Source organism: Mustelus asterias, chromosome 26, assembly GCF_964213995.1.
Source record: "Mustelus asterias chromosome 26, sMusAst1.hap1.1, whole genome shotgun sequence".
NCBI classification, from domain to species: domain Eukaryota; kingdom Metazoa; phylum Chordata; class Chondrichthyes; order Carcharhiniformes; family Triakidae; genus Mustelus; species Mustelus asterias.
The window spans coordinates 18,534,902-18,547,422 of NC_135826.1; the positions used below are offsets into that span (position 1 = coordinate 18,534,902).

General features: G+C 50.4%; 1 protein-coding gene across 1 annotated transcript; it reads right to left on the minus strand.

Moving 5' to 3' along the window:
* Positions 1 to 240: 240 nt before the first annotated feature.
* LOC144479393 (zona pellucida sperm-binding protein 4-like) lies at positions 241 to 6,291 on the minus strand. Its single transcript, XM_078198015.1, has 9 exons — positions 5,985 to 6,291; positions 2,966 to 3,144; positions 2,795 to 2,892; positions 2,581 to 2,714; positions 2,306 to 2,495; positions 1,496 to 1,640; positions 1,315 to 1,387; positions 466 to 573; positions 241 to 395 (listed from the first exon to the last, which is right to left on the minus strand). The coding sequence occupies exons 1-9, from the start codon at positions 6,289 to 6,291 to the stop codon at positions 241 to 243; spliced, it is 1,389 nt and encodes a 462-aa protein (XP_078054141.1).
* Positions 6,292 to 12,521: the final 6,230 nt, after the last annotated feature.

The following is a 12,521-nucleotide window of genomic DNA, read 5'->3' on the forward strand; positions in this document are numbered from 1 at the left end:
CCTGGATCAACCAGAATACAGTCGAGGCAATTTGAGCAAATCATGAAAACTAGGGTAACTATGTTAGTATCTGCTGGTTAAGCTTAATTTGCAAATGAAAAAAAGAGGCTGAAAATACAAATACTTCTGTATCTTCTAACTTGGAATTGTGCATCTACGATACTTAGCCAGCTGAAAACAAGACTGCATTGAAAATAATACTCAACACCCAAGGCACGTTCATCTCGGGTTTATTTTTGTTCAGGATCTACACCGTTCAATTTCACTACATTGAGAAGCAGCAGCTTTTGGTCTCTTCATGTACACTGTAGCCATCACCACCAGCAGGCACAGAGACACCATCATGAAGCCAATGGCTACTCCTTGCAGAACCCAAGGAGGAGATACAGCAGCACCTAGTGGAAGATTAGAAGACATTATATTCAAGAGAGCTCACAGGTGGACTATTGAAAAGTCTCCACTTACCACTTGCTTCATGCTGTTTCTGGGACTGAAGACCCTCATCTTCCAGGATGATGGGGCCAGGAGCATTCACTAATGTTCCCTCATGGTCACGGGTACTCCTGCGTCTCTCTATTGGGAAGAGATGTTATCAGACAGTTCAAATTCAATTCAGACTAATTCTCCAAGATCCTCAACTGAGGTGAGCAGATTGTCTACACTCCCTACCCATTATGGATTGTAATTTACGGTTCGCCAATAAATGCCTAGACTAACCCTCAACCTGATCAAATTTTTTAGTGGAAGCGCAGAAATCCTGAAATGGTGTCTTGCTCTGCCACACTGCACAAACATTAGTGAAATCAGTAACCCAGCAAACACTCACTAAATTGCTATTAGATACCAAGTTTCAGGGTGTAATATCTGAGCAATAACTAATTGTGGAAAATGTGGAACATCAAGGTCTGTTGATTAATATTTGATATTTCAGCTTCTCACTGATTGATAATTCTTGTGACTGTTCACATTGATGAAACTATAGCTCTTCGAAGAGCATTTAGATCCTTTTATATGGAGTGGATATAATTCATCACTACAAATTGCTAGATTGTCCACTAGGCTTGGTGGACCCTTGTTTCAGGCAGAGCAGACCCATGTTTGCAATGATGGGCATTCAGAGGGGTGCAGACAGGCCAACAGTTGTAGCACCCACTTATAGAAAAGGCTCCTCCCATTGATAGAGCAGCTGTGATGCTGAGGGATAGAGAAATCCCCCAGTCACAGCACACTAACCAGATATTCCATTCAAACATCACCTCTGCTTGTGTTAATGAAGCATCATCCTGATTCAGGAGAGATTAAACAAGAACTCACTTGGGCCACATTTGGGTGCACAGTCATCCTGAGCAGAGGGTGAGCAGACCCCAGCACTGCAGTGCAGGTAAACCTAGAATGGAAAAGACTCATTTTAGGGTGATCTTCATGTTCCTGGATGAACCAGGCTGTTAAGGAGCCAGGCAGAAAGGGAGTCTTGGCTTGGATTTTTCTTGCTTACCTGTCCAGTGAGAGGCTGCTCCGACTTTCTGTCCAAGAAAACAAACGTTTTCAGTTCAAACCGCTTGTGATGGGCTGGGAACTTCAGGCCAGAAAACATGACTGGGTGGAGGAGAGTCTGATAGTCATCACCCTCATAGGGACACCTGTAACAGTCAGCATATGGAGTCAGAGCAGGGAGGGGAATTTAATGAATTGGACAATAAAATGTTAGTTGGGGCATTAATGAATACTCAATTCCTTAGAATGTTTTCCAATTAGTTTATTCCATTGTTCGAAGCTGGGTCACCCATTGGCTCAGGGTAGGGAGAATTCCATGTGGAATATTACTGGAGGTCAAAACATTGTGACTGAGTAGAGCTAAAATGGATCAAATTCTATGAAACTATAAAACTAAGGGGAACTTGCCACTCACTGACCTGCACCTGAAGAATGTAGCCATGGGGTGGCCACAAGAGGCAGCAGATGTCATTGCAGAGGACATGTGGAAGTAGAAATAGAGAGCATGCTTCTTTCATCTTGACAAAGATTTGAGTTTCTGGAATACATTATTGGCTGGTACAATGGGAGCTGACTGGACAAATCAGCAAGAGGTCAACAGGTTCCTGAAGGGAGCAGATCCAATTGGCCAAGTGTGGCTCATGTGACCTCCCTCAGATTGGAATTGCCAAGACCCTCTAATTGGTGCATAGTTCCTCTCCCTGGTGGGTTTATGGTTACTGGGGCAAGGGGGAAGAGATAGGAAGCAGCCTGGTCATGTTTCTCCTCAATTGATGTCCAAAAGCCATTCGCCTTCCCATTCACTCCTTACCCATCCACCAGCAGACTCCATTGCACCTCATGGTTTGGGGCTGGGACAGGAGTTGCCCAGCAGTCATGCAGCCTCAGGACAAGCGTTGGGTCAGTGCGACCCAGGACACGAACCTCCACAAACACTGCCTCCTGAAGGATTCTCCAAATGGGGTAGTCACTGTCCACATACCATGATCTGTAGTCACCACCTGAGAGGCAGACACAAGAACCAGTCACTCTCTGTATGGATACAACCCCACTAATTCCATTCACCATTACTCAGGGCAGCTCTACCTTTTGCTATTCGCAGTTCCAGTTTCAGAATCCCATCTTCTGAAGCAGGTGGTGGTGGAGAAACCGTGTAAACTGTGACATTGATCTGTAAGCCAGTCTCTCGCCTCCCTGTGTACTTGCACTGGACGTGCAGGCTGCAGACAGACAGAAGCAGTTGGAGCTTCATTCACTAACACATCCCCTCCAATACCAACAACTCCCACCATCCTCCTACCCAAAGGTGCTGTCCCGAGTTATTGAGCCCAGCTTCCCAGTCTGAATCATCCTCTTGCCCAAGACATCTGTTTCATAGACCAAGGTTCCATCTTCCTCCTGCAAGGAGGAGGCTGGTTAATAAGAAGCTGGCTCACTTACTGGGAGAATGCCTTGACCCTTCAATACTCACCCGCTTGCTGGAGCCACAAGAGGTGACTGGAAAGCGGAAGGTCACAAGTTGGCCAGTGGTTAGTTTAGGCTTGCACTCAGCCTCTTGTCCATCTTTCACATACAGAGATGACAGGTTGAGGGCAGGACGGGTCAGGTTCTTGGAGATCACGATCATGAACTGACCATCAGCTGTGCACGCTGCAAAGAAATACAATCCAACTGCTCAAAGCTTGTATCCATAATAATGTTAGCATCGAACATCGTCAAACTCAGGGGAAAGTGTATCCCAATCAGAGTGGAAGTCAGACAGAGGCTCAATTTCCAAGACACATTCTAGATATCACTGATAAAATGGCAGGGTGGGTGCGAGGAGTGAAAGCAAAGATCTCTGGGCCACTGCTTTCCTTCATTTTATGTAAATTTGAGATGGAAATCAAACCTGACAAGTACACAGGCAGATCAATCGCAAGCCAGAGGACAAATGACAACGAGGAGATTTTATACTAAGGAGAAGCGACTGGTTAAAGGCACTATTGACCCACTGAAGACAGAGGGTGGGAAAGTTGTCAGTGACCACAGGGAAATGGCAGACTTGAACAAATATTTTACTTCAGTATTCACAGTAAATCGTCTCAACACCAGATTAAAGTCCAACAGGTTTATTTGGTAGCACGAGCTTTTGGAACACTGCTCCTTCATCAGGTGGCTCTCCTCTGATGAAAGGGCAGCACACTGAAAGCTTGAGCTACCAAATAAACCTGTTGGACTTTAAGCTGGCATCGAGAGACTACTTACTGTGCCCAACCCAGCAACTTCACATTCAGTATGCAGAGAGGATAACTTGATGAAATCCCAAGGAAATTAACAGAGGATCAGGGAGAGTCAGCATGGCTTCATGAAGGGCAGATCATACCTGACAAACCACAATTCCTGGAGGTGATGACAGAGGCAAGTTGATGGTGTTATTTATATGGACTTCCAGAAAGCTTCTGACAAAGTCCTACACAAGAGATGGTTAACAAGGTGGAAGCCCATGGAATTAGCATTAGATTGCTGACATGGATAGGAAATTGGTTGAGAGAGTTGCAATGGCCAAGTACTCAAATCAGGAGGGTGTTATGAGTGGTGTCCCACAGGGATCTGTCTCAGTCTCAATTATTTACAGTATTCATTCCCTTAGATAAATGCATAGAATGCTAAAATATACAAATTTGCAAACAAACCTACAACAGGATATTGATAGATGAAGTTGTAAGGGGAAAAATGTGAGGAAAGCACTTTAAAATAGCTGCCTGGCATATAAAGAGTTAACTGGGAAAGGAACCATAACAGACACCAGCTTCCACTTAGGCAAAGATCACTTGAAATCAAACCCAACAGACAAGCCATTTACAATCACAGACGGTGATTTAAAGTAAACAAACCTCAGGAAGCCAAGCATCAAGCCATCTTTTTAGATAAGGAAAAAACCAGAGACAAGAGGGAGTAGATGAGTCATAGGAAGAGCGGGAAAATATGAATGCAGGAAAACCGATTAGCACCTGAATGAGCCGAAACCAACCATTGATAGCCACAGACATAGGAAATGTACCCATTCATAACAATACTATGTTAAATGCCTGAATCTGCCTAAACAAATGTGATAATGTTCAAATCACCAGTCCATCTATTGTGTAAAGAGTAGAAAGATGGACCGTTGCTGACATTTTACTGAGAGACGGTCTACTACTGACATGTGCCTCGTCTCCCAGAGCTCCATTGAAGAATGTGCTTTTTGAATCGAGAGGTCTGACTTCTAGTGGATTTTTCCCACAACACCAGAACAAGGCCACAGATCAGGCATGACCTTATTGAATGGTGGAGCATGCTCAAGGGGCTGAATGGCCTCGTCCTGTTCTCATGTTGCTATTTTGTCTCTGCCATGCACAGGGATTTCAGACTGTTAATTATTGCAAAGAATCCAGACAATCTGCCTCAGCAAATAGTGGGTCATGCAAAAAAATTCAATAACTTTCAGAAACATGAGCAGTGAACTACTGAAGAGTTGAGCTTAGTACAAATACCAGCAAAATGGATCAGTTAATGAATCCCATTCAATAGATACCAGAGCCAATTAGTGCTCCAGTTACTCAATGCCACCTGTCCTTCAATACTAGTGAGGCCAGTTAACTACATGACTAGTCATCAGTAATTCAGGTTGATCTCTTTTTACTGTGAGGTAATTTTCAACACCAGCTTCCATTAATGAGGATTAGTGATCAGGTGACCAGCATCACAGCACCCAGAAGCAGCAAATATTATCCCAGCCCCGAATGGACCACGTATCATTGGCAACACACCCATCATGTGGAGATGCCAGCATTGGACTGGGGTCAACAGCAAGAAGTTTAACACCACCAGGTTAAAGTCCAACAGGTTTATTTGGTAGCAAAAGCCACACAAGCTTTCAGAGCCCCAAAAGCTTCTGTGGCTTTTGCTACCAAATAAACCTGGTGTTGTTAAACTTCTTACTTTGTTCACCCCAGTCCAACGCCAGCATCTCCACCTCATGACTACCATCAACACCGCAAACTGCCGGCTCCAAGTGGAGAGGATCTCCAAGAAGATCACACATATCAACATGGAACATACCCATCCACATGGGTCAGACAGGGTCCAAGATCACCCAACCGCCCCAGTCACCCCAAACCTCAGCTTCACCAAGCAAGGAAGCTGCTTCCAGTGGGATAGTCACCTCGATGCTGTGGCGAAAGTGTCCAATTGTTTAGACAGATTCACCAGAGATAAATTCTCCAATAAAACATCAGCACAGGGCTAAAGCAGGCAGCTGTTTAGTGTATTTGTCATTATCGCGAACAGGCTAGAGAGAGTGAACATTAACATTTCAGTGAAGGCATTTAAGACTTGAAGCTTCAGATGCCGAATAGCCATTCCTACCCATCTCCATCACACAGTGAGGCAGCAACAAGTGCCCCATTCCCCAGTTAGATTCTCTCCTCTCTCTGTCTCTACTAGACTGGGGGGAGATTTGTTGTTACCTGGGCTCTTTCTCAGACTGTAGAAACAGCGATGGGGGCTGGAACTCCGGGGCTCAAAGCAGCAACCCTGGCGGATACACTCAGCGCTGCTGATCCCGGAGTGACCGCACTCAAATCTCCAGCCTGCCTCTGGGACACAAACATCATCACTCCCCAGGAGTAGCGGCTGGCCTGAGAGTGAGGAGGCGGCCAGGAAGCAGAGAGCCCAAGAAAGCAGCCAACGTCCCATCCCAGCGAGTGAATCAGGACAATCACTTCCCGCAAACACCAGCCCGTTTTCTAGCCGGGAATCCAGCTGCAATCCCATTGCAGAGGCTCCCTGTCCCACGGGTTACTCGGGAAGCGATTCAGCATCTTTAATCAGCTCCAATTCTCAAGCCTGTCTCCACTGCCTCCGCAGGATTAGTGCTACATGCCTGCTCCCAATCACACTTTACAGTGAAAGTTGCTGCTGCTTTGGAGGGAGGTTATCCCGCCCGAGCGTTCCCCTGCTCGGACGGAATTCCACATTGGCCCACAGCCTGTGCCCACCTCCTCGGGTGAGGTGCCCCACAGGATGAGCCGCCTTGCGGAAATGTCCTCCGTGCCCTTTTCCACCGCGCGGAGGCGTTTCCTGTACGGTCTGCTGCTGCACACCTTCCACTACCGCGTCCTCGCCTGTCGCCCGGATACACCTTGGCGGGCCTTGATGCCGCTGGGCGGCGGAGGTCCCCGCTGGAGGTCCCTCTACGGAGGGATCTCCCCCAATTACTTTGGGGACCTGGGGTGGAGGGTGATGCATGCAGCAGTTCCGCACAACCGTAGGATTCACTGGTTCACGGGCTCCGAAGACTGCCCTTTCTGTGGCCTTGTGGAGTCCGTGGACCATGTCTATGTTTTGTGTTTTAGGCTGCACTCCCTTTTTGTTTTCCTCAAAAACCTTTTATTGATGTTTTGTTTGCACTTCAGTCCCACGCTTCTGATCTACGGACACCTGGTGCGGAAGGGGCGGGTCGGGATGGCGACCTACTCGTGAACCTGCTCCTGGGCCTGGCGAGACGCGCCATCAATAGGTCCAGGCAGCGGGCGATCGAGGGGGCCGTCCATCCTGACTGTCTGCCCCTCTACCGCGGCTACGTTCGCGGCCAGGTGTCCCTGGAGAGGGAGCATGCGGTGTCCACGGGCACGGTTGTCGCCTTTCGTGCCCGTTGGGCACCGCAAGGGTTGGGGTGCGTTATCGACCCTAATAGTCACATTTTAATTTAATGTTTTCAATTTTCCTTTGTACTTCTGTTCTGTTTGGACTGTTCCCCCTCCCTTTGGGGAGCTGCCCCTTTTACTTTGTCCCTGAGTTAATTTGAGTTGGTTTATTTGGTTTGCCCTAAAAGAGGGAGAGAGGCTGGGTGGAAGGATCTTCCGGCCTTGTCGAATTCCAACCAGAAGGAAGGAGGAGGAGCCATTGCCTTACCTGGCGCCCAGCCACTGGAAGGTGCTCTCTCCATGCGGGGAGAGAGGGAGAGACACAGAGAGTTTTTCCATTTGCAGGAGGGAGGACAGCACCAAATAACAGCAACGTGAAAGGACTGAGTGGTTGGGCTGGTGCCGTTTTCACCAAAGGTCTGGACCTGGTAGGGACAGGGGAAGGAAATTAAGATCTTTTCCATCTACAGGGGTGGGGGGGTGAAGACACCCTGGACTTCTTACTGTTTGGCCTAGGAGGGCTGAAGAAGGGAAGTCCCCCCCGCCCCCGCCGTTGCTGCTGCCCCCAACACTGGCACCCCCCCTCCTTCCTGACTAGGGCACCGGCCCTCCTCAATGCCCCGTCCCTCGTCCTCCCTCCTGCTCCTCCATCCCCCTCTCTCCCTTTCTGACTCCTGGGAGAGAGCACCTGGACCCCCACCCACCCTTCCCTCCCTCATTCTCCCGCTGACCCCGCCCTGACACCTGGGCAGAGAGGCCCTTCACCCATCTCTCCCTACAACCCCCCCCCCCACCACGGAAACAGTACACACCCAATACGCCCTGCCATGCATCTGGGTGGTCTCGGGGTGGGCGTAGCACTCCTTTAATAACCATGGCAACCATGACACCGTCACCGGTGGCGGGGCTTTCCAGGCCCACCTATGCGGGTGTGGCAGCGGCCAAAGCCTCCGCCGCTCCCAAGGCCCTGCCACCATCCCAATTAGTCACGAAACAGCTGGGTGTGAAGTGCTACTCCCACCCTGACATGACCATTGAGGCCTGTGTCAGGGCAATGGCTGGGGTTGTCGGCCCCTCAGCCATTGCCGCGGCCTCCAAGATGTACGGTACGGCTGTATTTTTTGAAGGCCGAGTGGACGGTCCACCTCGCCCTGGAAACGGGGCTCACAGTGGGCGGGACGTTCTTGGCGGTGGACCCGCTTGAGGCCACCGTCCACAAAATTGTCATGTCGAACATCCTGCCCTTCATACCCGTGGAGCTCCTCCTCCCCCACCTCCATCTACTGGGGGAGGTCAGGTCCTGGGTGGCGCCGATCCCGCTCGGCCTTCGGGACTGAAGTCGGAAATTATACCTCTATAGGCTGGTATGAATCAAAATACAGTCAGGCTTTATTCTCATAAGCTTATGGGAGAACTTGACCCCTTGAAAGCGGAAGCCAAAGTCCTCACTGAACACAAGAAGCATGGATATTTATACATCAGGGTTCCCAATACAAGTCATGAAGCAAAGTCCAATTAACAGTCCTTGATCGTAAATTATAGTTCCTTTAACAGCTTCTGATAGTCTCTGGATCACGGTTAGAGACCATCTGGTATCCTTGGGTCATAAAGCACAATTCTCCTGGTCGTTGCAGTCAAGGTGTCACCTCTGGTCCCCTGCTCTTCCCGCAGCGTTTCCTTTGAAGTGACTGAGTGACTGAGTGCAACTGTCCCAGTGGGAGTCCTCCTTCAAACGGCCATTCTCGCACTCTACCATTTGGTCGCTGCTTCCTCTGTTTAAATCATAGACAAGCCCACGGGAAAGAAAGACTTACCCCCTAATATCTATAGTTAACTGTCCGTTTTATCAGAATGATATAAACAAGCGAGGGAACCATGAACAAATGGCTTATACTAAAGTAAAAGATGAAAGACATGAACAAATGGCTTATGCTACTACCAGGAGCAATATAAAAAAGGGATGACTCGCCACAAGGAAACGTTAGGTTTGTGATACATTCCAGGTACAAAGTTCAATCTTTTAGGTACAAAATACATTGAGTACAAAAAACATTAACCCTTTCCCTTCTTCAGGGACCACGCCCTCAGGCACGACTACTCCTTCCGGCAACAGGTCTTCATCCGCCTGGCCCAGGAGGAGTGCCTCGAGGGGGACTTCAATGTCCCCTTTCAGGGGACCACATACCGGGTCTTCTGGTCCGCGGAGGGTGTGCGGTGCCATGCCTGTAAGGAGACGGGGCACATTCAAAAGAAGTGCCCCACCTCCAAGGCCACCGACCCCCAATCCAAGGCGGCCGCAGCTGGCACCGCAGCCCCCACTCCCCGCCAACCATGTACCACCTGGCCCCCCACAAGAGGAGGCCATGCCAGCAGCGGATGCCACCTTGGTTCACGGTGGAGGGGGAGAGGAGTCTCCGCGAGGTCAGAATTCCCCCGGGAAAAAGGGGGGAAGGGAACCCCGACCCCCACTACCCCAGTCACCCCGGCAACCGGCTCGGGGGAAAAAACCCCACCTCCGGCCCCCCTCCCAAACCATCTACCGGGCCTGTAGGTGCCTCAGTGCCATGTGCTGGGCCTGGCATTGCAGGTTCCCGGGTCCGGGCGTGGGGGGTACACGACCCCGAGCCGGTGACAGAGACACCTCCCAAGGAGGAGAAGGGAAAGCCAAAGAGGAGGGGCAGAGTGCGAGGGGCATCCCCTGCCAGGGGGTTGCCCCTCAAGAGGAGGCGCTGCACCTTGGGGGAGGGGCAACTTGACACCTGTGGGGCTCCGCACACCCCCTCCCCTAGCTTAGAGGTGGTGGTCCCCACGCCCCTCTCTCCATTCGTGCCATCCCCTGCCCCGCCCCCACCCGTCTTCGTGCCTTGCCCCCAGAGTGGGGGGCAAGAAAAAACACTTGCGGCTGCGGTTCTCCAGGCGGGACTCCCCGGGGCCGGGTGGGAGCGGGGCCCCCGTGGCTCCGTTCCACCCGGTGCAATTCATCACCCCGGAGGAGTTCCTCTTCTGCCTGCTGGAGGACTGCGGCAGCACCCCGATGTTTGGGTCCCTGGGCGATGGTGGCAAGAAGGCCCCCCCTCTCCGTCCCGACCTCTGATGCTGGGCACCCCCGACTTTGAGCCGGAGGATTCTCCGGGCTTGTGGGGTGTCCGGGCGTCTGGGGCGGAGCGGGAGACTGAGCCGCCATCGCCCTCGGACCCACAGCCAAGGGAAGAAGAGCCCGGGGGAGCCCCTCCTCCGCCGATCCTGGGGGTGGGATCGGGGGGGGGAGTTGGGACTAGTTAGCTGCTCTGTGCCGCCCGCCATACGCCCTGCTTGGTGGTGAGCACGGGGACGCTATTAGAGTCTACCCGGAGTGAGGCGGAGGACTCCCTCATGCCCCCCACCGAGTCACTCCTCATCCCCTCTGGGGAACTCAGGGCCTTTCTGCAAGACCACTCCGGTCACCCTGACAGCGTCCGGCTAGCCTATTGGTCGGATCTAGTCCTGCTTTTCCGGTCCGCACAGGCCTGCTCACAGGCCGCATTGGGCCTAGCTGAAAAAGAGCGGCGTCGGGTACTGGAGTTCCTCGACGGGCTCATGGGGGAGTGGACTGGTGCGTCTTGCGCCAGCGCTCCCCCACACGATTAGATAAGTGGTGACGGTGGCACTAAGCTACTGACATGAAGGTGACCACAGCCAACCTCAATATCAATGGCAGCAGTGATCCACTCCGCAGGTTCCAGAACTTCTCGGTCCTCCACGATGGGAAGTATGCGGTGTGTTTCCTGCAAGAAACCCATACCGTTCCGGGGGACGAAGCCCAATGGCTCCTGGAGTGGCGAGAGGGGGTCTACATGAGCCACCTCGTGCCCAATTCTAGCGGGGTGGCTATCTTGTCGGCCCCGCCTTTTAAGCCGGAGCTCTTGGAGGACAAGGAGCCGGTGCCAGGCCAGTTGCTGCATTTGACAGTCTGTGAGGGGGGCGTGGCCATTCACTTGGGGAGGCGAATGTATTATCCTCGGGGGGGGTTTCAACGTTACCCTTGAGGCACGGGACCACACCGGCCCCTGGCGGCGCCTCCCGTCTGTGTCGAGGTTGCGGGCCCTGCTCGGGACCCACCACATGGTGTTTTACCCCAGGTGTGATTTCATTGGCCCACCAGGAAGCTTTTATTGAAACAAACTTTATTTAACAACACAGTTAAAATTTAACAAAGAAAATCTGTATAGTTTCAATTTAAGCAATAACCCCACAGACACGAATCCCTCTTCAACATCAGTTTGCACAAAACATACAGACTTACATGTGGGCAAGGCTTCCAGTCTTTTAACACCTCTGGACAGAGATACAGAAATACACCTATTGGGAGGGGAGGGAGTATTGAGATTTTGAAGTGACATTGAGAGAATGATGATGTTGTTCCAAGTCAGGATGGTGCAAGTTGATGGGTAACCTGCAGGTAGTAGTGTTCCTATGCTTCTGCTGCCCTTGTCCTTCTGAGGTAGGGGCTGTGGAACATATTAAAGGACCCTTGATGATTTACTGTTGTGTATCTTGTAGATGGTCCACACTCCTCCAGTTCATAGTAGCAGCAGTGGATGGGATGCTGATCCAAGCACTGGATAGTGCATTCTGCCTTTGACCTGTTATTGTAACCATGGCATATATGTGGTTGGTGGCAAACATTTCTAGTTGATTGGTGACCCCTAGGATGGTGGAGGATTTATCGATTTATTGATGTTAGAATATCAAGGGGAGATGGTACATTCTCCCCACCCACTCGCAACTTGTCCTCCACAGCTTGGTGCCCTAGTTTTATCATTGAATATTTTCCTCCGCACCCTTGCCAACACTGCTCACTACACCCCACTAGATACAGCCTGTAACCACGATGCCCATTTGAATCCTGTATCTGTACTAATATTCCCCATCCCATGAGTCCTTGTCTTATATTCTGACTATTTTAGCCATGGTTGGTAAATCCAAATGCCTTCTGAAATTGCAGATATGTTTCATTGACTGACTTTCCCCTTTAACATAGAAAATAGAAGCATGAATAGAACATTCAGCCCTTTGAACCTGCTCCGCCATTCATTTTGATCATTCAATTCAATATCCTGATCCCTCCTTCCTCTAATTCCCCTTGATCCCTTTAGCCTCAAGAACTATATCTAATTTCTTGGAATCAGAATGTTTTGGCTCAACTCTGAATTCCACACATTCACCACCATCTGGGTGAAGAACTTTCTCCTCATCTCAGTTCTAAACATTTTACCCCTTCGCCTTGTTGTGGGAAAAATCCACTAGTAGTCAGACTTCGAGATTCAGAAAATATGATTTATTAAACGGAGCTCCGGGTGAAAAGGCACATGTTCATAG

What these genes read in the sequence shown, in the direction of transcription:
- LOC144479393 (XM_078198015.1), bottom strand. Translation starts at nt 6,291, where the DNA reads ATGGGATTGCAGCTGGATTCCCGGCTAGAAAACGGGCTGGTGTTTGCG. An exon ending in CTTGTGGCTCCAGCAAGCGG is followed by an intron (nt 2,893 to 2,965) that starts GTGAGTATTGAA and finishes TCCTCCTTGCAG; the next exon opens with GAGGAAGATGGAACCTTGGT. An exon ending in ACTCGGGACAGCACCTTTGG is followed by an intron (nt 2,715 to 2,794) that starts GTAGGAGGATGG and finishes GTCTGTCTGCAG; the next exon opens with CCTGCACGTCCAGTGCAAGT.